Here is a 27453-nt window from a genome sequence, read left to right as displayed (position 1 = left end):
GGGGATGGAAAGACTGTAAGATCCAGAATACAAAGAAGTCTGCTGGAAAACAGTCTCTCTAAAGATGGCAGATAAATAAGAATGCATACACACACATATGTCACATATATAATCAGAAATAAAGGCTTTCAACCTGAGAGGGGGACATCGGAGGGGTTCCATGGAGAACAGCTGGAGGAAGAAAGGGACAGGAAAGTGACACCATTCTATTTCAATTAAAAACATTTAAATAATAAAAATGAATTCTGAAAAAGAAGCCATGGCTTCTGTCAAGAAAAAGCACTTTGTGGTGCAGCCAGCATACTTCTAACAGAGAAGGAGTTTGCAGGAAGTGGTTGCCTGTGCGCCTCCCGGAGCTTACTGTCATATTTTAGAGATAGGTTAGCAAGGGTGGCTTTTTGTTAAATCAGTGCAGACCGTCTTTCCATTGTTCCCCTCAAACCCTTTAAGTTTTGCAGAAATTTTGTGTGTTTTATATTTGTCATCAGCCTACACTGTCAACATTGATGGTTGTATCAGTTGTATTATATAACATTGATAGAATATTTATGTATTATCTTCCCAGGAACTTTGATCTGCCTCTTTCGTTAATCCAGCCAGCCATTGTGTGTGGCAGCTCAAGCTGGTCAACCTGCATCCTTCCTAGAACCCTGAGCTCACTGTACTCATCAGCACATGGTGCAGAAAGTTTGACTTTTTGTTGTGTGGGTTTCTTCTCTCCCCTCCCTGTCTCTTCCTTGTTCTTTTAACAATGTATATAACCTTATATCTTCATCATCTGTAGCAAGGTTTGTGGGACCACGGTAATCTCCTTTGGCAAATACTACTGTGGTCTGAGGAATTGTAAGCTTCTTCTTTTTTTTTTTTTGGAAAAAGAAAATGTTTTTCTGCTTGGACTTCTGAACATTGATCAGAATCACTTCTTGTTTTACAGCTCCACCTTAGAAATGATTTTGTCATGTGAGCCAAATTGCTTAATCATTTGATGCCTGGAATCATAGGTGTAGCAGTCTTTATAATTGAAATAATTTTGCATTTATAGATAGGCAATAATACATCCTATATAGGTAATTGGCTGGGTGGTGCAGAGAAAAGGAATTTAAGAGAACACATGGAAGAATGGAGCTTGAGGCCACAGGGCTGGGATTGCACCTCAGTACTGTCTCCCAGTTACAAGCAGAGAGGGGTGGAAAGGTCTGATGAAGTGCCTGCTTTGGGCTAAACTGTATTGTTTCTGCCCCACACTCATGTAATTCAGCATTGCCTTAGTAATGCAGGATGCTGCTCCACTTGGAGACAGTGTCTTTGTAGTTTTAAGGTTTTTTTAAACCTTTTATTGGTTTGGTTGTTTTTTTTTTTTTTTTTTTTTTTTTTTAATTTCACGCCATGCACCCCAGTCCCCTTATATCTGCCCTTGGCCCTTGCAAACCCCCAAAATAAAAACCACACACACAAACAAAATAAAACAAAACAAAGGATAGCCAGCATCTCATTGTGGAAGCTGTAGTGTATCAGTGTGCTTCACAATGTGGCCCCCTCTGTCCATGCATCTTCACTTGCAAAGGTTAATTACAAAGATTCATTTGTGTGGCTCGAGGTCTCTGATGTCTGTGATACATCAATATTGTCTCCTCACCGAAATTACTCCCAGTTATCCTGTTGATGCCTTGTGTCATGGAGATCCTGCAGCTTTGGATCAGCAGGACCAGCCTTTTCACAGGCCACAGAAGTGCAGAGATGATGTAGATTTTGGAATAGACCAACCCATAGCCTTGGATCTGGGCCTGGATGGTAGCTGAGCTGGTTAGCCCATCAAAGTACTTCCTTACTGGCACCACCAAGATGAGCTCTCCAGCACTGATCTGGTTAGGTGACAGACACAATGGCAGGAGGCAGGGTAAGCTTTCTCACTCTCATGACCTTTGGGTCAGCTCACCTGAACCCATGCCTCCAGAGCCAGCTCCACTGTGCTACCTAATCGAGGCATGGGGCCCACTCTCCCAAGTGCTACTGACAGTGAGGGGCTGGGCCAGCTCCCACTCTCACATTTTCATGGTTGACTCACTGGGCCTTGCTATCAGTGTCAGCTCCCCTATGTTCAGCTGTCAGGCCTTGGAAGGGTATCCTGGTTCTTGGTTTGTGGGTGTTTGGCCATGCCCCCAGAACCCAGGCTCCTGACATGAGGTCTAATCTCCATTCAACCTGCACCCTTCAGTCACATAGGGCAAGGTAGAGGGTGTGATTAACAGTCTTCAGGCCCTAGAGAGATTTACATACTAATGAGGTACCTGAAGGCCAGAGGGTGGAGCCAATTAAGCATTCTTCCCCAGCCCCTCCCCCTCTTTCCCTCCCTAATTAACTCAGGTTTGCCCTGGGTTTTGGGGAGGGGGTGCATCCAGATTCATCTACCATCCCCCATGACATTAAAGCCTGTAAAACCCCATGGACTTTCTTGTGTCATTGAGACTGCATCGTGAGGAACCCTGGAGCCACAGCAGCCAGGCCTAACTTCCAGCCTGGAAGAACTCTCTGCATTTCCCAGCCAATTACCTACAGCTGGTGCAACAATGTGGGACTCGATCACCCATGCAACCAAGCAAGTACAGTAACCTTTCTCCCGTGGGGTGCTGCCAGAGCCTCTTTATTCTCCCCTCCCCCTCATTTCTCTCAGTTGTGGGATAGCCAGTCGAGCTCCCACTGAAAGGTCCAGGACTCCCCAGAAGGGAGGTCCACTTAAGTCACAGGATAGCACGAACCCAAAGGACACACGAGAGACCGTCTTGCTGTAAAGTACATGAGGTGGTTTATTAAATCAGAGCTCTGGGCCAGCCCATATCCCCATATCTCACATAGGGGATAGAGGGACTGACCTCGTGGCTCAGGGGTCTAGTGCTTATATATGGGCAGGGTGGGAAAAAAGCAAACTTTTGAGAGGGTGCACAGGATTGGTTGTTTTACTTTTTTTTTTTTTTTTGAACACTAGCAGGCCGTACCATGGGGGCAGGGTGTAGTTCCTCCCTTGGCCAGTCAGTTTCTGGGATGTTCTTAACAGGCCTTTGTCTTGTAACTACCCCTCCTCTGTAACTAATTAGATGGGCCCAAACCTGCTGGCAGGCACTTTTAACTATTTAGGTTAGGGAAAGGGCCCTGTTATTATTATTAGTTTAGGCCTATTGTTTGAGGCTTGATTTACATTCACCTGGAATGTGTCCTGGGGTGGTGAAAATCTTACATTCAGTTCCTCGTTCTGGAATCTGCACTTTTCTGCCCAAGGTCCAAGGCGAAATATCTACACACATTTCATAAAATGGCCTTTATAATTTTTCACTCTACACCACATGCCCCTGTCTCGGTCCTTTTGTGGCCTCTCGGCCGTAAGATACCCCAAGGGCTTGAGACTAGTCAGTCCCTAGACACCTCCCGGTGCAGGGATCCTCAATCCAAGAGCTCTGCACCCCCACCCATACATGAGCTGATCATTCCCTACCGATTCAACCAAGCTAGCCGACCCTTCTAAGTGAGTGACACCCACCCCGTGGGGCCATGCCAGAGCTCTCCCTCTCCTCCCTCTTGGCTACAGGCTAGTCCAGCCTACCGGCCCCCAGTCTCAACTCTTCCAGTAGCTTTCGATGGTGCCTGGGAGCCCAGGAGTCTGAGACCACATGATCCCCACAAGCCTTCTTGCCTGGGGGTCCACATCCAAGAGCTCTGCACCCCACAGAACTTCAGACTGAATGAAAACTTCCCCACCAGATGGGGCCTGTAGCACCCACTGGTGTGATGTGGAACCAACTCAGTTAAAGATCCCACACTTCAGCTTCTGCCACACTGAGCCACAGTTCCAGCCAACTGAGCCATGACAGACACGTGGACCCACAAGACAACAGAGACTCACACCCCGCACATGCCCTCACTCGAGCCTACATCATTCCCTACAGGTGGTAGAGGATGCAGGCAGAGCCAGCTCCAAGAGTGCCCTCGCCCCAGCTGGTGCCCACAAAAATCCTCTCCACGAAACTCCAAGACAGTGAGTAACCCCCAGCCTAGTTCACAAGACTAGGCAGGCTTCTTTCTGTCTCCCCCGTCTCTTTCTCTCTCCACATGATCTTTGTTAGCTTCTAATTCTTAGCTACCACTAGCTCCTGCCTAGTTCAAGAAGACTAGGTCTCTCTCTTTCTCTCTCCATGTGTTCCTGGCCAGCTTCTCTGCTTTAACTCCTCTCTCTTCCTCTTTCTCTCTGTCTCTCCCTCTCCACGTGCTCTCCAGCTCAAGGACAAGATGGTGGCAACTCCCTAGCCTCTACTTTGCCTATACCTCAGCTCCACAGAGAGGGCTCCTTCACAGCTAACAGCTGTCTTTCAAGTCTCAGTGCCTGCTGTGACCCTCCTTCTAAGACTCTTTCCTTAGAGGAGAGATTCCCCTTTTGTTTTGAGCTCTCAGGAATGCCCACTTCAGTCTTTGTGCACTGCCTGCTAACATAAGTTTTTTTTCTCTCTTTCTCCCCACCTGTTCTCCAACTCAACAAGATGGCAGTGACTCCCTAATCTCCACTCTCTGCCCCTCCCTTAAGGGTCAGTGGTTCCCAAGCCGCCTGCTAACTTCTCAAGAACAATGACTCCAAACTCTAGTTCCCAGTGTTTCTCCCCCAGGGGGTCAGTCTTTCACACACAGCCTGCTAGCATAGACTTTCCCCCTTTTTCTTCTTCATTTGTGACCGGCTAGAGCTACTTAGCCCAGCCAGCTTGCCAGAAGCAAACCCTATTTGCTCCCTTCACCCTTGTGTTTCTCCTCTCGGCTAAAAAACGCCAGGCTGAGCCTGGTTGCCACCTGCCAGGCAGCTTCTTCCCCTGCTCCTCCCATCATTTGCGACAGGCTACAGCTTTTTCTGCTTAGCCGGCTTGCCTGAAGCAACAGAGGCAAAACCCTGCTTACTACCCAGACCTGTGTTCCTTAGAAACTCCAGGTTGAGCCTGAAAAAACTGCATGGCAACTGCCAGTTTACCACAGGAGCTTCTGGCTCAAATCCAGCTTCCACGTGTCTCTCCCATAGACACAGCCTTTCACTCTTTCTGACTCTTGGCTCTCCTATCAAGCCTATATGTCTCTTCCTCTAAGCTTTCTTCAAAGTTAGCCTTTTTCTCCTCCTCTACATTTAAGATTTCTAAGAAAAACAAAGGGGGAATACAGGACCTCTCTGCCAGAGGACCCAGACACCACATGGCAGAACAAGCCCCTCCTCCACTGCTTCTAAATCCACCATTACTGCTTCTTCTCCCCAACAGGAAGACCTGCAACAACGTTCCTGTTTTTCAAGCAAATATTTTAAACGTTTCCCTTTCTCCCTAACAGGAACACCCAAAGCAACACTGTTTGTGCTTTTCAATTAAATATTTTCTTTCTTTTTTTTTTTTTGTTGTTGTTTAAATGTCTTCTTACCTCTCTAACACTCATAATATATGCCCAACATTTTTTTCTTCAATTTTTAAGATTTCTTTAAGGTTCAGAAGTCATCTACTCTACTTCCACAGGTTAAATCAACATGCTGGTCAACATTTTTCAGCTCTTAATTAACAACTAGTTCCCTTTTACAGACAAACTGTTGCTGTCTACCCCAGATACATAATTAACATGATGTTTTCTTCCTCAGCCATCCAAAGCCGACTCAAAGGTGCCTTCTAAGACTAAATTTCCTCAAACATTTTTGCTTTTCTAAGATCTCAACAACAAACCATGACATGCTTGCTCACAAATAGCCTAATGCTTGCTACACACCCTTTGCAGACATCCCGCTGCTGGGGTGCTGCTTCCCTGTTGTGATTATCCTATAGGTGCTCCCACAAGTCCAGCAGAGACAACGCCATCTCCTGGAACCTGCCTGGGACACACCCTTCTTCCAGCCACCTCTTCTGACTGAAGACCCCAGAGATGCATGCTGAGACCCTGACATGCATGCTGAGATCCAGAGACACATGCTAAAGACTCCAGGGACACATGCCAGACCCAGAGATGCTCACTACAGAAGACAGATCCAGACCTTCCAGCTTCAGATGAACTCTTTTGCCAAAGTCACATAGCTAAAGTTACACGTTAGTAAGGAAAAAATAATGTCTATTTAGATTAATCAGATGTTATTACACTCAAACTGTACCACCTGTGTTTAATTGTTTCAATGATCCCTTGCTTTCCTAACCCCCACCCCCAGCTCTCCTTACCCTGTGACTTAATTGTGCCACACCCTATGGCCTTCATAGTGTTTTTTTTTTTTTTTTTTTTTTTTTTTTTGACTCCCTCATCCAAATTTTTCACTAAAAGAGAGTGAGATGTTGGGTCATAAAGAGATGGTTTGGTCTCCCTGGTAGAGTGCTGGGTTTGAGATAGCCAGAGACCCAACAGGACATTGTCTGTCAGGGATGGCATATATCCCCCCATGGTCCCGGATTCCAGACTACTCCATGGGGTCCATATCTCTCAATAACACAGAGTTGCCCCTCCTTTTATGAAAGAAAAGAGAGTGGGATGTAGGGCTGTGGAAGGGTATCCTGGTTCTTGGGTTGTTGGTGTTTGGCCACGCCCCCAGAACCCAGGTTCCTGACATGAGGTCTAATCTCCATTCAACCTGCACCCTTCAGTCACATAGGGCACAGGTAGAGGGCATGATTAATAGGCTTCTGGCCCTAGAGAGATTTACATACTAATGAGGTACCTGAAGGCCAGGGGGTGGAGCCAATTAAGCATTCCTCCCCAGTCCCTCCTTCTCTTTCCCTCACTATTTAACTCAGGTCTGCCCTGGGTTTTTGGGTGGGGGGGGGTACATTCAGATTCATCTACCATTCCCCATGACATTAAATCCTGTAAAAACTCATGGACTTTCTCATGTCATTGGTACTGCGCCGTCAGAAACTGTGGAGCCACAGCCTGGAGGAACTCTCTGCATTTCCCAGGCATCTTACCTTGAGGCTATTGGCATAATAACTAACCCGATATAATGGGCATTGTTATTAGAAGAGAAAATTTCTGAGTCTGGTGACCTAACTCAGTTTGATGACCTGAGTCAGATTCCTGGAACCCATGTGTTAGAAGGAGAAAACTGACAATCACTAGTTTTACAAACACACACTAAATGAGAAAAAGAAAAGAAGACAAAATCTATAGAGACAGGATATCTGAAGACATATCTTGCCTATGTTTTTGCATATCTTTATTTTCATTCATCTGTATTGTTTATTCAGAATTTTTCTTTTCTTATCAAATAAGAAATAACTTGACTGGAAGTGAAGTAATTTGTTCCTCAAAATCAACAAACACATTGGTAGTGGCAACATCTACTAGCCAATGCAACTGGATGGAATTGACTAGAACCATTAGCAAGAGTCAGTCTTGACGACACCTTGATTCAGATGTCTAACTTCGGGGATGATGAAACTCTATTGTTTACAACGCTGTCTTGGGGCTCTTTGTTACCACAGCTCTAGCAAACCTATACAGTTAACATTAGTGATGGTGAACGTTGATCATCAGAGTCAGAGGATTTTGTAACAGCAGTAAGGAAAGCACGTGATATAGCATCCTAGGTTAAAGACAGATAAAAGAGAATATTCCCAGATATTTCATAGATTTTTTTAGGAAGTAGGTGAATAAAAGTGATTTAAAATTATGATAAAGCTGATGATTCCATTTATAATTGTTGAGCATTTATGATACAGTACATTTATTGCTCTGTGTCTGGCGTGTCTGTACTGGCCTGTGTGTGTGACCACTATACAGGATGCTAGCTAACATGAGTTACTTTTAGTTATTTTTTCATATTTTATTACAATGAAGTGGCATGAAATGAAAATATATATCACTAAGGAGGGATACCTGAAAATAGAACAAGATAAAAGAGAATCTTTCATAAAAGGGAGAAGAAAGAAATATTCAGGTGTTGGAAGGAAATTTTGACCAAAAGTTCTATCAGCAAACAGCAGCAATGAGACAGCAAAGAGTATAAGAGCCCCCTGAGGAGCCCAGAAAGCATTTGTGGATTTCTTTGGTTAATACTGTCATAAGATGCCAAATTTTGGGTTATAATTCCCATGTGAACCTATGGCTTACATCATATTTGTGCTATAACTGTTTTAACAATATTAATAATAACAGTTGCCATGAAGCCACTCATAACGTTCTGTGGACTGTTTTTATCTCCCCTTTGTTTTGCTTCCTGAGTTACTTAGACATTATTGTATCAGACATATGTAGGGTCAGTCCATGCTGGATAGTTATTAGAAACCATGATAACGAAAGTCATTACACTGCAGTTCAGTTTTGACAGTAAAATTTCAGCAACATTATCACAAATCCTCATGCATTAGTGCAATGATCCTTACTGCAGTTTCATATTAGAATCAAAAGACTACTGTAGCATGCTTCATACAAAGAGTCAAGCAAGCCAAATTCTTTGCTGCTTTTACAGATAACAGTTCTGCCCCCTTTCTGTGTATGCCATGCAAACGTTTGCTTTTTTTTTTCTTTCCAGTAACTTGTGATAATACTATGTATACCCTTTAAAATTTTTTTCTTTGAAAGTCCACAAGAATTATGGAATCCAGGATTGAATGAAAAAAATCCAAATGTCATTTTAAATCTGATATAATTAAAAATTCCAAATGTTATAAATTTAAACATTTCACTTACTCAAGTAAAGTGTTAGCTAATGGCTGTCATTCTACTGATTATCTTGTGTTTATCAATTAGGTTTCATCTATCTATCTATCTATCTATCTATCTATCTATCTATCTATCTTTCCATCAATTATTTATCTATTATCTATCACTCTATCATCTACCTATTATCTATCATCTACATATTACCTATTTATAAGCTTTATATCATCTATCTATCATCTATCTATCTATTATTTATCCATTTATTATCTATCATTTATTATCTAGTCATCTGTCTTTTTTCAATCATCTTTCTATCTATCTATTGTCTACTTTTCAATCAGTGTTTACTCTGAAGGGACAGCATAAAATATTAGAAATAATTGGTTCAGATTCAAGACTACTGCGAAGGAAAGCTGTGACAAATTCTTCAGCTGAAAAAGAAAAATATTTCTAATATCTCCGAATATAATATTTTGTCAGACCCATCAACACATTTAAATGGCAAGACTACACAATTTGATTGCCTGAATATATCATATAAGGCCAACTTATACAAAATACACTTAAAAGCAATAGGAAAAACACATTAACTAGTCTCTATCAATTGAGATTTAGACCTTCCCCAAAACAGGTAGCTTTTTCTTTAATGAGAGAGTATTATACAGAATAGCATAGATCATTAGTCACTAAATACCTATTCTTTATGTAAAATATATCTTTCTGACAATTCTGAGATAGGTTAAAATCTTATTCAGTGAGATAAAATCAAAATTATTGTAGGGCTGTATTATTAGGGCAGATCATAATATAGAAATCTTTAAAAAATTATACTTGAGTGGTCTGGTGTACTGCGTGCCGGATGTGCTTACATTTGAAAGCATATGTGAACAGGCTAACAGAATAAGTTGCCTGAAAGTGAATTTAGATCTTGTGGCCAGAATAGACAGAACTTTGGCTAAATCTCTTGACAACTAGATAGTTTACAGCAAATAATAAATGTTTATGTCAATGGAACTAAACCATTGTTTTTAAGGTACTGTTGCTTGTCAGAAATGACAGTTTTTTAGTGCTTTGGAATTTCACAAGTTTTTTCTCATAATGATTTCATTAACCTGGTATAGATTATATAACATCTGTACTCAAATAATGACATTGATAACAGTCTAATTCATAACATTGGGTCTGTCTGTTTGAGACTCTTCGTCTCTGTGTCTCTATGTCTGTATCTGTCTGTTTCTCTCATATATATATATATATATATATATATATATATATATATATAATATTCATGATGTTAGAATCTGTAGGACGAATAAGAGCCTAAAACAGTTAGCATACTGACATTTGTTTTCCATGCTGTGATATATTTTAAGCAATTTTTGTGACATATGGCTCCATAGTTTTGTGGAGAGATGATCACAAAGAGATGACTTTTAGGGTTGTATAGGCACTCCTGAGGATGTGTTTTTTCCTTGTTAAGGGTACCTTCTAGCAGAGTTTTCATGAATGTAAAATTTGTGATGATGCAAACATTGACTCCAAGCTCTCCATGCTTCTCCTGTGAGGTTTGGACACTGTCTCAGTCACTGCAAAAGTTTCCTAGCAAGCTGAGACCCGAGCAGAGCTCTTTAGACAGACTGGAAAACAACAGGGATTTCATTGATATTCCTTGGATGATGCTAGCTCCTGAAGAACTAGCTCCTTGTGTGTGTAAGCATGTGTTCAAACAAAGAGGCCAAAGTGTTTGTGTGTGTGTGTGTGTGTGTGTGTGTGTGTGTGTTTACCAGTGTTCTAAGAAACAGAGAAAGAGAGACCCTGGCATGGTGTTTGAGTGACTGTTTAAGCAAAAATATATTAAAGGAGTGACAGTTTTCATTCAGAAGAAATGTATCTCCATCTGTAATGAACAGGCCCCCAGAAAGCATCTAGTAAAGCAACTTTTAATATTCACATGGGAGGGCTACATGAAACCATATCTGACAATTGAAAAAAAAAAAAAAAACAGAAGAAAATAGTCTGATCTTTAGTGGATACAAAGTTATCTAGAGCTAACTATGGAGATATGCTTTTTCAAACCTTGCAATGTAGATTGAATAGCAAAAATTTGTGCTTTCTTTCTCACTGAGATGAAGAGAGACAGCTAAAGAACTTGGAATCTCTGCTGCAGCTGAGGAGGGACTCAGCATAGCTCAACCTCAGAGCAGAGATAAGGTGAACTATTCTGAGCCACCTAATATGTCTTTGTCTGTATGATGGTTTACTAACGATTCTTTTGAGTAATTCAATGAATATACAAATGCTCTCTGTATTCTGTTCCCTGAGACCATTTCCATTGATCTCAGATTTATCTTCCTGTATCCACATTACTTAAAAGTGATGCTCTCATCTAAAAACTGCTAGGATAGCAATGCTTATTAAACAGACAGAAAAACAAACAAACAAACAAACAAACAAACACCAGAACATTGCTACCCACAGTCTATTGGGTACAATACTCAAATCTAAGTTATCACTGTTTCTTAAACAGATTTTACCTCTTATCTGGTCATGTACTAAATCACTGAGGCCCTACAACTTCCCAGATTCCTTATGTAAAAAATTATTTTGTAAGAGAGGGCAAATTACCTAAGGATGCTTCTAATTGATAAGATTAAAAATTATAATTTTGAAGCTGACCCTAAGTCCTATGTGAATTCAATCATTTCTAACATAATAGGTGATCCTCTGACCTAAAAGCAGCCATTGAAAAGAGGTGGCAAAACAGATAGATTTACCATGACAATTAGTGATCAAAACCTTTCATTTCAGCTGCACACCACAGACATGTGACTTATGTGGTTTTTGTATGTATGGTTTATCATGAGATGTACATGGCATTGTTATGCAATAGCAAAGAAGCTATTTTAAGGACTTGAAGGAGGCCAGATGGTAACCAGACTCAAGTTGTATCTCCATCCATCTCCCTCTACATTGGTGACATTATAAGTGACACAGCTTCACTTCTGTGTCTTACATAGGATATGATGACAGTGGTAATAGGAAAGAATCCATGATGGGGAACATTAAAAAGATAATGCCTGCCAAATGCATAGCACATAGGTTTACCACCCTAAACACACACACACACACGCGCACACACACATACACACGCACACACACACACACACACACACACACACGCGCACACACGCGCGCACACACACACACACACATGTACACACACACACGCACACACACACGTGCACACACACACGCACACACACATGTATGCACATATACATGCACATGCACACACATGTACACATATGCACGCACATACACACATGCACACACATGTGCAAACACATATATATGCAGACACACACAGACAAAAACACATAGACAACACACATACAGAGACACACAGACAGACATACACAAACATGCATATGCACGCACCCATACATGCACCCAGACACACAGACACACACATGTGCATGCGCGCATACACACACACACATAGGTATAAGCATGCATACATACACACACACACAGAGACATATACAAACATGCATATGCATGCACCCGCACATGCACCCACACACACAGACACACACATGTGCATGTATACACACACACACATAGGTATAAGCATGCATGCATATATATTATATATAATATATATTATATATATATAATATATATATTACACACACACACACACACACACACACACACACACAGATACTTGGGAAATGTTTCCCAGAAATGCCCATTAAGCCCTAGCTTTTATTTCCTTTATTTAAAAACACTAGGATTTCCTGTGGGAAGGGGTTAAACTTTATGAGTGTTTTCAAAAAGAATTAAACGTATTTTTAAAACCAGTTCTGGAAGCAATTTTGTTGTCAGCCAGCAGACTGCACCACTATTTGCACAACATCTTAACTTACCTTTCTTTGTGGACTAAAGAATTTCAGATGCCACTAGAAACAAAGGCATAGTTTCCTGGATATATTAATGCAGTTTTAAAGTGAAAATACAAAAACGTATTTGAAGTTTACCTAAGAAAGAGATGAATACCCTCAGATTCACATACAAACAAAACCTGTTTTTCAGATTTATTTTTCTTAATTTATTTCTAGTGTTAGCTTTAATTTTGACATCTGAGAAGTTTTGTATTGGATTTGTTTCTATCGTTACCCATGAATGGGGCAAATAAGAATTTAGCATAATTGCGTTTGTCTCTTTCTGAGGTTTAAAGGGGAAAAGACCCATCACTGAAATTTCGAAAAGCCCTGGGGTATAAAGAAACATATCCAAATAAACAGGCATAATATCACCACCGAGAGCAATGCTGTAGTGTTGTAGCATTTGAAACGTCTCTGTGCAAAATTATGGTAAGGAAAGGAACATTATCCTTAATTTGATTTACTCTTCCATCAATCAGGCTTTGCTACGTTTGGTCTACAAGTACAAAAGAGGTATAAAAATATGAAATCATTGTAGAAAAAACAATATCCCTTAAGAATCATAATTATTAAAATACAATTGTTTATCCTGACAAAAGCAATTCAGGTTCGGAGTGAGGGAAATTCATCAGAAAACAGAAAAGAGCTACACAAAATTCATAGGATTAACCATTGCTTTCCTGTACTCCAAACTAGGCTGAGTAGAGGACTAAACCCCTATACGTAGGAAAGGCTGTTATAACAAAGAAATGGACTAAAATATTAAAGGGTTGTATTGTTTCTGATGGCCAGATCCATCCTGTGAGTGGTGCATTAAACACTAAAGACATACGATTTCTCACTGACAGATTAACAGCTTCAATATGGCCTCTCTGTCCATCGCAGCAAATTGATCCTACATGACACTGACAAGGGCAGCCTGCACTTAATGACCTCCATTGCTGAAGGATGGGAATGAAAAATGGCTGAAAGTACAAATAAATCTCGAAAGTTTCCTGAAACAGGTGTGTTGAGAAGGATTTGTTTGAGGGATCACAAACGGAAGCCAATGCCTACCAGTGGCCCCTGCCTGCCTGTTCTAATCAAAGTCTGGCTCATTGTATCCTGTACCAAGAGTTGCTTTAATTCAATAAAAAGGGTGAAGAGAATGCTCTTATTATGGAAACAGTATGCTGGATGTCTTAACTGGGGTTTCTGTTGCTGTGATTAAACAATATGAACAAAAACAGCGGGAGGAAAAAGAGTTCATTTCATCTCAGAGTTAAGATCCATCTTCCAGGAGAGTCAGGGCAAGGACTCAAACATGACAGGAACCTGGAGGCAGGAACCGATTTATAGGCCACAGATGAGTGTTGCTTTCTGGGTTTACCCTCATGGCTTGCTCACACTACTTTTTTATAGTACCCAGGAACACCAGCTCTGTGATGGTACTGCCCAAAGTTATCTGGACCTTCTCTCTCTCTCTCTCTCTCTATATATATATATATATATATATATATAATATATATATATATATATATATATATATATATATATATATATATATATATAATATATATATATATAATATATATATATATATATATATATATATATATATATATATATATATATAAAATGTACCACAGGTTTAACTACAGGCCAAACTGGTGGAGACAGTCTTCAGTTGATGTTCCATCTTCCAAAATGACTGGGGGAGAGGTAAGTGGGGAGGAGCTGGGAGGAATGGTGGGAGGAGAAACTGTGGTTGGGGTGTAATGCATGAGAGAAGAATCTATTTTCAATAAAAAGAAACAAAAGGGGAAATGAGGAAATAAAAAGATTGAAAAAAGTAAAATAATAATAATAATAAGGTTAAAAAAACAACAAAAGAAATAAGAAATAAACCAAGAGAATGTGTGATGGCATCAAAATAGAGGCTGGCAGAAGTTTTACTTCTCGTCTTACTTTGATTTTCTTCTTTGTTTTACTCGTGACTATTGATGGTGAACAAATCTTCATTAGTATACTTTAATTACAGATAAAAGAGCCTCCTCCTAAAGAGGAACTTAAACATTCTTCTAAAAACATCCTTCCAAAAGGCAAATTCTGAAGAAGTTCAACTAAAAAGCACCTATCTAAGAGGTCCTGCCACGGAGGTCTTTAGATATCCCTTTAAAGAGCATGCTTCCAAAGAGGCTCTTCTAAAGACCATTAATCTGAAGAGGTTCTCCCAACATGTCCTTCAACCTCCTTCTACTGAACATCCTCGAAAGAGCCTAATTCTAAAGAAAATCCTCCCAAAGAGGTCCCTCTAAAGAGCATCCTTCTTTGTCTCAGGACAAACAGAAACTTTAACAGCCATCGGAGTGGATGTATGAGAAACAGGTACATTTCTCGCAGCACGCAGATAAATACAACAAATATAGCTCATAGCTTCCTTTTATTTTAAGAATAACTTATTGTGGCTTTTCCTTTATTTTGTTCCTAATTTATTATCCTGTGAGGGAAAATTTAAATTTATAAATGAGAAGACTGAGATTTAAAAGAGTAAATAACTTATAAGGAATCCTTTCAATACTGTCTAATGAAACCTTTACTCCAGCCCCTGCCTTCTGCCTTCTCAAACATTCTGAGAGCAGACCTAGATTTTTAAACTGCGACTTACAGCATATCCTTATGGTTAAGGCCAATAGGAAGGAAGACTCATTAACAGTGGTTCTTAAGCCTAGGTAAGTTCTTAAATAATCACCATTCCTTTGATTTTTGAAAACTGAATCCTGAGGCCAAAATTTTGAAGGGAAACTGTCATGTATTGTTTCTAAATGTCTGGGTAATATATGCAAAGTGATGATAACCGTTCTACTGTTACAATACAGCTTTACTCCTTTTAAAATCTATCTTCCTTGTGATCCATGAATTTTTGCTTTTCTTCTTTTCCCATAACAGAAGTGTTTACAAATAGAGGTAGAATTTCCTACCATATCTAGTAATGAGAGATAGTCAGCTGTAACTGCAAATGTCCAAAGTATCTTCACACTGAGTAAGGAAATAAAAACCCAAACTTGGGGCATATATATCAAAAAGAAGGTTTAGAGACCCAGCATACAAAGTCAAGTACAATTAGAATTAGAACAATATATATATATAATACCATATGTACATCTGGAAACTAAGTAAATAATTATGATTGATGATCATAATAATTAAATGTAAATAAATATTAGCAAGAGGGTTAGAAACTAAGAATTTTTGTGTCTCAATTAACCAGGATCTCTCAGAGCTTCCAGAGACTAAGCCACCAACCAAAGAGCATACATGGGCTAGTCCTTGGCCCCAGCTACCTGTGTAGCAGAGAACTGGCTTGCCTGGACTCAGTGGAAGTCCTGTGGAAACTTGATGCCTCAGGGAAGGGGGATACTCGTGGGAATAAGGAGGGGGTGGGTGAGTGGGTGGGTGGGTGGTGAACACTCTCTCAGAAGCAAAGGGGAGGGGCATGGGGTGAAAAACTTGGGGAGGAAGGACAAGGAGGGGGGAACATTTGGAATTTAATAAACAAAATAATTTAATAAAAAAGTAAAATGAAAAGTCAGTACCTTTTTCTTATCGGAAAGAGAAAAATTGAGTGACAGCAGTCTGTCATATCCATTGAAGTAAGCCTCTTTCTCCTTTAAGAAAATCAGCTGTGTGCGTTGATACTCTTTGGCTAAACGCAGGTTTTCTTCCAGTAAATCGTCTTGACGTTGCTAGAAGAAAAAAATGTGTTAATAGATATGTGCATTTGTATATTTACACACAGACACATATACGTTAAGACCAAGCAAATTTGTTTGAATATTTATATTTTTTAAAATACTAAAAATATTCTAACACAAAATGTATAAATAAATAAAATAATGAAAAATGTGTGCTTTGACACCAACATGTTTCTTAGTTATACTCATTTTCTTCTGAATGCAGAGATTTGGCTTTCTTTGCTTGCTTGTTTTTTTTTTTTTTTTTTTTTTTTTTTTTTTTTTGGTTTTTCGAGACAGGGTTTCTCTGTGTAGTCCTGGCTGTCCTGGAACTCACTTTGTAGACCAGGCTGGCCTCGAACTCAGAAATCCGCCTGTCTCTGCCTCCCAAGTGCTGGGATTAAAGGCGTGTGCCACCACCGCCCAGCTTGTTTGTTTGTTTTTGAACAGTGATGTGTGATTTCTCTGAGTGCTCCTGCCTTTGTCTGACCCTCTGGACTTCCCTGTCAGTCCAGTTACCAACCTGTCCTAGGAGACTCCACTCTGCATCCCTGAAGCATCCTTCTTCCCCGCAGGGTTTTCCTTTCCCATACCCCCTATGTTCAAATGGGTAGAAAGCACTTCTGTCAATAGGATTTGGGTGTTGATACTCAGAAAACATTAAAAAAAAAAAAAAAAACAGAGAAGAGGAGTGGGAATAGCTCAGTTTGCTCAGTTTATAGTGGTTGCCATGCAAAAAGGAGGACATCCCATCTTCAGGACCAAGTTAAAAGTCAAGCTTGGTTTTGAACAGTTAGACTAGACTAATGAGCAGGAAGCCCCAGCTCCAATGACAGATCCTATTTCAAGAAACAAATGCATGATTCTAGAGGAGCCACACCTGTACAGCATGGGGACTTGCACATGGACAGCGTGCGTACACATACACACACACATACACACACTGCACAAACACATTCATACAAACCCATACATACCACTAAATAAGTAAAAGGTAATAAAATTATTAAAAGAAATTTGCTCTTAGATGTTTCAGAAACTGTAATTTACTAACAGATTTAATATTTTCAAACATGTTAAGCTAATCATTCCTTTGGTGTAAATCTATTCTGAATTAACAACACTTGATCTAATATATAATTCACCTGGCTGAAAATGTTTTGAGACCCATAAAGAGATTAACCATGGTGATTAAACTCCTAGATATAAAAATAACTAGTGTAAAGTAATTAAAGCGTTCCTGTGTGAAGGCCCTTGCCCATCAAACCTTTGGTTTTGCTCTTAGAAATCATACATGGTATGAGAATGTGAACAGGAAAATGTAATTCAGCAGAAAATTGCCTGTGTAAATATTTCTGTATTTATACACCTAAAGATTTATTAAGGCCAGCAGACATATTTCTCATGGAGTCTTGATCTCCCTATTGATCAGGAGTGATAAACACTGTCATGGGTGTTTTTCAGGAAGCCCAAATGATGAACTGAGATCCATTTCACGTGCCCTTGTCCTAATTCTGGTGTGATTATTCAAAATATTGGGATGTTGCATCTTGTTAAATCTACCTACATTTACATAGAATTATATTTCCTTGGGACAAAGTTTGTGAATATTTTCATTTGGTAGAGTCACTTTTTAAATGATAGCTGTCAGGCATTTTGATACTTAAACATTCATTAGGATCTCTCAGTTTATTTGATTGAAAACCTGATAAGTGTTAGACTGCTGTCAAGATAAAGTCACTTTGACTTTTTTGTTTATTTGCTAGCCTGATTCACTGAATATGAAGTTCTACAATTTTGTGTGGGTGTGTGCGCATTCATTTACATGCATGTGACTGCATGTTTGGGTAGATCAGAGGACATCCTTGGGTGTGAAACTCTGTGGGTTCACATTGATTTATAACATTAACTAATTCATTCATTCATTTATTTTCTCATTCAGTTATTTATTCAAGACATTTTATTGAGTTACTCAGACTTGATAGTATGTCATAAGAATTTTGCGGTAAGTTGTGGGAAAATTTTTATTAACAAATTACACAAATATATAATTAGACTGCTATATTCTAGGTATTTTGTACTTTTGTTTTACATATATATTAAATTTATTCAAAATAGTATATTTCAATACTATACTTGTTATTTATTTGGTTCCCATTATTAAGAATGATTGGAATGATTAACATTGGGAGTGTGTCCTTATAAAGAGGAGATTTATGAATGCCTGCTAATCGCTTTTGTAATCTAATAAATAAACATTTAGCATAATATGATATCTAAAATCATTTGTTAGTCTTTGATGATTAGGAGATATGACAGTTTCTTCCCCTAGTATTATATTAGGAAATTAAATATATCAGTGAGGAACTGAGTAGAGGCTACTTTGTAAGTTTCATGAGTGCTGAGACTATTAACTTGTTCATCCAATAGATGTAGAATAGTTGATGTAAGTAGGTTCATGATAAACAGATGAATGAACAAATGAAAGAATCCATAGGTTAAAAATCAGTGGATAACCGATCAAATGAATGGGTGAATTAATTGATAGATGAATGGATACATAAATAAATGGATAGGCAGATGAAGAAATGAATGAATGGAAGGATGAACAAATGAATAATTAGGGGGAATAAATGTATAGTAAATAAATGAAGAATGATCATAATACCACTTATATTTTTCATATTAGAATCACATATATTATTTGCCAACACCCATGTGACAGCCTTTGTGATACTACAAGCTACTATAATGGTAAAGATTCACTTACACTATTTTACACTCTATATGTGCAAATGAACTATTCACTACAAAAGCATAATGCACACTAAAGTTTTAAACTTCAGAGTTTTTCAGGGATACATGCATTGCCTGGATTTAGGTGTTGTTATTTAGAGCTTTGGGTTTTTCAAAACTGTCGAAGTTATATATAGCTTTTGTTATAAGGAGCTTTTGTTATTACATGCTAGTTCTGTGGTACTTAAAGTATTTCTACAGAAAAACATTTTTCTCCTCCATCCACAGAAATCCAGTAAAGACAAATCAAGACACCAAATTATCTAAACAGTCTTATTTTGTTTTTCACTGAATTTTCCTTACTCTTTAAACTGTGATTTTATATTGGACTTTATCTTCATTTTCAGTTTAAATTTTCTCTCTATATCTATTTTTTCATTCCTTTCCCATAGGATAAGTGGGTATAGGCATGCCGGTAGGACAACTGTGCACCTTCTGGACCAACTATGAAAGACATTTCTCCTGGAGATAGTTATACATAAAGCTCGATTGAGCTGAACATAAGCATTGATTCATGAATTCCACATACAATAAAAAAGAGTTTAGCAGTTACGTTAATGACAGAAGATCCTACCCATCACACTCAAATTTTATTCTAATAAAATAAAATAAAATAAAATAAGTTATTCTAAAAAAACTGGATGTATGATATAATAAGAAAATAAGAGGTCAAATAGGATGAAGGAAACCTAGTGTAGCATCTACCTTTCTAGTGCCTACTAGAAAGATGAAGTATCTTAACAAGACTGTGATTCCTGGATTTTTTTCTCTGAGCAACTGTCTGCGATGTTATTCTTCTCACTTTACAGAAAGGATAAGTCAAAACAATGAAACACTAGATGGGCAAATTTGTAGCTCTGGAAAATGGCTTCAGCAATATTTTCAGTCAAAGATGAGTTTTAAAAAAATGTTGTCATTTCATATACAGGTTGTCTATTTGTTCCTTCCATGATTGGTTAATATATGTGTGGTTTATCCAACCAGTTAAATATGGTAGAAACACAATGCTGTGACTTTTCAGCTAGTTCATAGATAGTGTACAACTTCTGTCTGGCCTTCTCGTTCAGGGCATTTGGCCTTTCAGTGACTACCATGTTGTAAGAGATCTAGAGTACAGAGGGAGACCATATATCAGTGGGTCAATGAAGCATCCTGACACAAAGGTCAGTGAATATGATATCTAGAGATAGGTCCAGAACCCAATGTCTAAATTTTTAGACACCATCTAGCTGATGGTCTAGAATTGAGATACAGAGGGAATCCATTCCTCTTACATCCTGTCCAAATTTGTGTCATAGAGCCATGAACATCATAAATGGCCACATTACAGAATAAAGTTTTGAGTATTTCTATGACCAGAGCAACCGATGCACTAAAATCTTGCGCAACACCACACAGCTTTTAAGTGGAGTACCTGACCTTTGATCAGGACATATGGCAGTAGATCACATACCCCTGTGTGCAATGCACCACCGTATGAGCAAGCTTTGCAGCATTGTCCATTAGCATGGATCTAATGGCGTCCAACAATGAAGACAAATCACTAAGCTCCCTTCTGCTCAGTCCACATTTGCCCTGTAATCTGCCACTCACAGTTTGTTGCCACAGATAAAGTAGGCTGCTGAAGGGAAAGAGAACTTTGGCACCTAAGAAGTCGTGTTTCATAAGTCACAATGAGCTTGTTGGGTATAAATAATCTGCTGTCTTGTATTTATCTACACTGTTGTATAACCCATGCTTTGATTAGAAGTGACATATTCACTGGTAAGACCTAGATCATTGGCTTTCCAATCAGAAGACTCTAGAACTCAAGATTATGGTTGACTGCAGCAGTGAAATTGTACCATAAGTGCCAATAAAAGTCAAACCAGTGACACTCACCCTGGAGAAAGCAATTCCTGAAAAAAAAATGTACTTTAAAGATGGATTGACATTCAGGAGATTATAAAAAGAAACACATGATTTAAACTAGAAAATGGCTATGATTAAAACACTTGCACTGTAAGCATACATATAGAAAGCCTACAAGGTTGCCTTAAACGATTTTATTGAATGCATCATATTGTCATGTGCCATCCATGTCCTCATTGATGCTTAATATAGATCTGGCTCTGTGGACAGAGGAGCCGGGTTCTATCAGTATGTACTCTAACAGAGTTGTCATACCCTGACCCACTTCTAATTCAAAATCTCCTGTCCAGATGTAATTATTAATTATCTGCTACTGTCTCTTCTTATCTTTCCTGATGATGCATCTGTCATTTGACTCTTGGTTATTAAGTTTGCTTTCGACTGCTCCTTACTTTTCCCAGGCACTCTAATGGAAGTAACTGCTATGTGCACGTAGACCACACCATTCCAAGTCTGAAAAGAATTGTCTCCCCCCAGAAAACACCAGAACACGGAGGCTGTATCTCTAGTATTTGTTGACAAATGTTACTCTATCATGCTTACTAGCTTTTCTCTTATCTATTTGTTCATTCATCTGCTTGTTCTATAAACCTTTACTAAGTTGATTCTATGGTCCCAGCTCTGTGGCTAATCTAGGGATTAAAAAAGATTATGGTATGATAGCACTCACCAGGGACTCCAGGACAGGATGAGAAGGACAGAAGTGCAAAGCAGTGTAGGTGATGTACAGTTGAACTGGGATCACAGGCACTCTGTCACAAGGACTGGAATACACTTGAGCAGATTTGAGAATCAAGGGAAATGTTTTCTTGGCCCCTATAAGGTTTTTAGGTTATTGTTATATAACTTGTGAATAAGACTCTCTCTCTCTCTCTCTCTCTCTCTCTCTCTCTCTCTCTCTCTCTCTCTCTCTCTCTCACACACACACACACACACACACACACACACACACACACACACATATATATATATTCCTCCCCCACTCCTCCCTACTGATGGATAGAGTTGTAACTCAGGCTGAGTTTCAAGTCCTGAACTTTCAAGAGTTGTGGCCCCACAGAAGCCCAGGCACTACATAGTCTGTTCTAGTTTTGATATGGACAACTTCCTAAGGCCCATGTGTTGAAGACTTGGTCTCCAGCAGGTGGAGCTAGTTGAGGCCTAGGTGGAGGAGGCAGGTCATGGGACATGGGCTTCCTAAATGTGTGTTATCTCAGGCATTTGTTGCTGTTTTCTGGCTGATATGTGGTAAGCCCCTTTCCTCTCCATGTATTACCATCATGGTGTTCTGCTTCACTACAGTCTAGAAACAATAGAAACAGGCTAAATATGGATCAAAACTTCTGAATCTGGGAGCCGAAAATAGTCTTTCCTTCCTTAAGCTCTTTTGGTGATTGTCAGAGCAATAGAAAAGTGACTAAACAGCATCAGTTGTGGACCACCTAATATGCATCTGCATGGTTCTCCAAACCATTAGGTTGGTGATTTGCATACAGGAAAGCTTTGTGTAAATGGAGTTTGGGGGTTTGGGTGCATATGCATGTGTTCATAAGTGTGCATTTGGGTGCATATGCACATGCATGTGTGTGTACATGGATGAAGAGTTCAGAGAACAATTTCAGATATGTTTCTCAGGCATCATTGACCTTCTTTGTTTTATAGTTCTTATAGGCCCGAGGGTCACCAAGTAAGGCAGGCTGGGTGGCCAGCAAGCCCCAAGGGATCTGCCTGTCTCCTTCTCTCCAGAACTGGGGTTACAGTGACACTGGGTTTTGGGGTATTGAACTCAAGTCTTTATGCAAGCCTTTTATTGACTGAGCCATCACCCCAGTCTTACAGTGACAGTTTGATGTCATTAAAGCAAACATGATGACTAAGACTGATTTCAGAGGATGTGCAGATATAGGCTTCTGAGTAAATGAGTCTGAGGACTGGATCTCCTGCTCACTATGGATACTCACCTCAGACATGCTCTTTTTGATGAATATGCATTAGACTACAGCTATAGCACTCTGGATGCACATGCACAGGGAACAAAAAAACGTTCAAAATATATGCCAATTCTCCAACAGTATAGCAGAGGGGGACTGTACAGACTCTATTAGATGCATCACCTACTGTGTGCACAAAGGTATTACTGCATAGCTACCCCCTTAAAATCTATATGCCAATTACTACAGAAAGCAAGAGTTCTCCCCAGTGTTCCAGAGGAGCAAGCTTGTAAGAGTGATATGTGTCGATACCCCGAAGCCTCAGAGGAGTAAATAACTGTTTTAACTCTCCCAGGACCAACTTCCTTGTCTGTGCTGCCATGGAAACCAGTCTCTTGTCCAACATGAGTTCTGTGATAATTAGTCTTAAAAGAACATTCTTGATTTGTAAGTGAACAAATCAGCCCTCTGCATCAAGGTTGTCGTATGCTTCAAAGTCTGCACATGATGGTTTTTGACAAAATGCTCTGTATTGACTCATTAATTTAAAAAATACAACAAAACACTTAGTGGGCAAGTATATTCAGAGCCTGGAAGAGACACTGCTGGGTGAAGCTTATACTAAGAGCTGGCCAGGCAGACTTCTCCCTGTTAGACTTCAAGGTCAGGGGTTCTATAACTATGCTACTCCAGTACATAGAAAGGAACTCCTCATCCTAGCTTCCCAACTAGGTTAGGTTGTGGAAGATTTATTAAACATATCTAATGGTCATTATCACAGTGCCTCTTGCAACTGATATGTGACTTGAAATTTGTGACTGTTTCACATTAATTATATCTGTTCCTTTTTTTTACATTTCTTTTCACTATATGTGTCTGACCAGGGATTATAAATACCACACGGAAAAATACAGAGTTTCAGAGTAAGAGCTTTCCATCAGACAAGGACTTTGAGCCATTCACACAGATGTCCTTAACATTAGGGCGGGCTATATATTGAAGGCAGAATATATAGCCATACAGAGTCGTTCCATGATAGACCAGTTCTGGGCAAAGCGATGAGCAAACTTTGAGGAAAGGATCAGCTTTTAAGTGGATTTTCAAATATAGTTCACATAAAGAACTCTGCACATGTTCTCAACAGGGAACCTTAGTCTGGAAATGGAGACATCTAATAAATACTCAAAAGCACTCAATTAACATGGATATGTGTTCAAAAAGAAAGGAATATTTCCCTCTATACGAACATAAAAACGTTTATAAGAACGCCTCTTTTCTATGTGTTTGCTGTGAGACAGTCTCATGTATTCCAAGCTGGCTTTGCACTCACTATGGAGTGAAGAACGAAGTGCAGCTTCTGATCTCTAACTCCCGAGTGCTGGGATTACAGTTGTGGAGCATCAGGGCCAGTTTTGCGCAATGCTGTGGAGTCAACTTGGCCTTTCCTGCATGCTAGACATAAGCAGCTGAACCATGCACCCAGCTGAAATTAGGCATTACATTTCTACTTGACCAAATTTTCTTTTATACTATAGATTCCTTCAGAGCAGGGGGTTTCGGCCTTCCTAAAGTTGCAACCCTTTAATATATAGCTCCTCATATTGTGGAGACCCACAACCATAAAATCATTTCATTGCTACTCTATAACTATTCATTAGTGTTATGAATCACAAATTAAATATTTGTGTTTTCAGATGGTCTTAGGTGGCCCTTAGGAAGGGGTTATTTGACCCCTAAGTGGGTTGTGGAGGCGGTGACCCATACAGAATCATTGCTTTAGGTATTCCAACTAGCTGATTGCAGAAACGAACAGGAAACAAACATGAACAGCAAGAGGAAAGCAGTGTCATCTAACCGTATTCCCAAAGGAATACTCCAAATTAAAGTACATGACTTAAATTATACATAAAGTGTGCGACATCTCAGCAACAGTTTTGAAATAGTAGCTGATCATGGCAGTATTAATTTTGCTAATGTATTTGTTATTGCTAACTAAACTTTAAATTTTAATCCAAGTATTCTTGTTCTTAAGAATGTTTTTCCGTGGTGTGACTTAAAATTATGAAACAGAGACATGCATCCTTTTTTCTGTAAAGTATGCTCACGCATTATTCCAATTTTATAATTATTCCAATTATACCTCAATATGTCTCTATATTAAAAATGTTGTTCTGAATATGTCATTCTTTAGTGAAGGGCCCAACAGCCATTTCCTCTTTTAGAGAAAGTCGTGCTTAGGATAGTTTAAGATTTAGAAGGGTTTCCTGTTTACGCACATTTTAATGATGTACGTTTCTACTTCACTGGTGGCAAAGGCTGATCAGTCATGGAAAGGTCACTTAACACTAAATAGACCCTTTCTTTATGTAATTACAAAGAATAATATCTTTGTGCTGATGGCACTGCACACTGAGTGGGTGATGCAGAGAATTAATGTGCTGCCTTGTTGGCCCATGGGATGCACATTCTGATACAATAACCACAACTTATTCTAATTATGCTGCTTTAAAAGGTCATCAGCAAAAAAGAGTTAAGAAATTATAACTAACTCTATCATAGAGAAACTGTGCACCACATAAATGCACTGTAAGAGCAGACCTTGTACCCCCATTACAAACTAGAGAGGAGTTCATCTAAAAGGAGAAAGGTTAAGGACGTGGATGTGTGTGCAGAAATTGCTGACAAAATTTAAAGATGTAATTTCCTTTTTTTGCCATGTGTTATTGATGAGGTTTGATAACCTGATCTCTTGGTATATTGGTGGGCAAGGCTTAATTGAAAGAATTTTCAGTGTCGTGTCCATGTTCATATTGTGACAGATTAAAAATAAATTTCCTTTCTTAGAAAATGACACACTCCAATTAGATGTCACACATAACCACAAAGTGGTATATCACATAGCCACTGTTATTTCTACCTTCAGGCTAGCTTAACACATGATGTAATCCCTTCAGGAATAAAATGATGACAGCAAAACCCAAACAAACAAAAAACCAATCTTCTTACATTTATGGTATGGAACTGGAGGACAGCAAGGTCAATTTCTTGTCTTAGAACATACATGAATAATACCAAATACAAATGAGTGTCTGATATAGCTTGTATTCAACACCCTTTCTTGTCCTTAGTTTGTTCCCAGTCTCAGATCTAAATTACAGCTTTCTTGAGTCTAAGCTGATGGTTTGAATGATCTTACTTTTGAATATCCTCCAAAATTACAAAAAGGTAAAACAAAGAAAAACACCACTAGATAGTCTTTGGGAAAGGTTCTTTTAAATTTAGGCATTTCTTCCTGGCTTTTCAGGGAACATAGAGCACAAAACAGATGCCAAAAGCAAGATGTTCACAGTCTGATAAGCGTCCCCCATTCATATATTCATATAGTCTTTACTGATGCTGTTAATTCAACGATCCTCCTCATTCGGAAAGGAGAACCCACACATTTCTCTATCTAGTTTTGTTCAGTCACCCCTCAATCCTTGGCATGAATCTCAAGTATAAAGTAGGATCCAAAAACACCAGAAGCATCTCTTATCTTGAGTTGTGTCTACTGTTTAAATGAACTTAATCCCAGGGTGGAGGAAAAAGAATCGGTAAACCATAGCTTGCAGTCAAATCTATACCACTCCTGCTTCTTCTTAAGTGTGGTTCACTTGCACACCAGTGTCCAAGTTCATTTACTTATACCTACATATTGCACATGACCTATTTCACATCTACAGTTGCAGTGAAACTGAAGAGATGTAATGGACTTCAAAGTCTAAAATAGGTGCTTTCTGTCCCTTTCCAAATCTTCTCTAGATCTTGAATTACTGCACCAGCATTCTTCACAATGAAGGTACAATATAGATCTCACATTCAAGGTCTATTGTAACTATAGTTAGGTTTGTGTGTGAGGGACCACTATTTCAAGGAATTTTCTTTTCCTTTTTGATAGGGGCAAATACTAAGAAAGACAGGGACAACCAATCAATAATGTCAACAATGCTCCCTTAAAAGTAGTGAAGTCTCAAAATGCAATTAGAGCATAATTATTCCTAATAGTACCAGTGAGGTACAAGATAGTCCTAATACCCAGTCCATCATTTTGTTGACTAACCAGAACTTCTGTCATCTCTCCTAACTAAAACACTTAGTTTTGAACCTGGGTTTTTTCTTGGATTTAGAATGAATGTCAGCTGAAAACCATCCACTCAGATCTTTTTTCTCAAAGTAAATAGCCAAGATTGGCTATGAGATTATAGGTCTTCAACCCCATCAGAAATCCAGAATGACTGAATTAACTGAAATTATGGGAAGCACTAAGAATAGCTTCTAAAATTTAGCCAATTTATAGAGACTGCTGAACACCTAGAAAGCCCCTATACTACCAAACGTTGGAGCATCAAATCTTCAGCCTTTTGGCCCAGAATCATCTGACAGACCTTAGTGATGCAGAATTATTAAGGGCTGATTACTCTGTCTAGGCAGATATAATCAGTCGACTATTCTGCAAGTGTGTCCTTTTAA

At 39.1% G+C, this 27453-nt stretch overlaps 1 protein-coding gene across 2 annotated transcripts in view; it reads right to left on the bottom strand.

Moving 5' to 3' along the window:
• Positions 1-27453, bottom strand: part of Ccdc178 (coiled-coil domain containing 178) — a 339248-nt gene that overhangs the window by 94590 nt on the left and 217205 nt on the right. For both annotated transcript variants that reach the window (XM_076913040.1, XM_076913038.1), the window contains one exon: positions 16169-16318. In XM_076913040.1, coding sequence (XP_076769155.1) covers positions 16169-16318 — 150 coding nt within the window. The remainder of the gene's footprint in view (positions 1-16168; positions 16319-27453) is intronic.

Source organism: Arvicanthis niloticus, chromosome 14 (genome assembly GCF_011762505.2).
Source record: "Arvicanthis niloticus isolate mArvNil1 chromosome 14, mArvNil1.pat.X, whole genome shotgun sequence".
Classification (NCBI taxonomy): Eukaryota; Metazoa; Chordata; class Mammalia; order Rodentia; family Muridae; genus Arvicanthis; species Arvicanthis niloticus.
The sequence above is the reverse complement of the archived record's forward strand: the minus strand, read 5'-3'. Positions and strand labels throughout refer to the sequence as shown.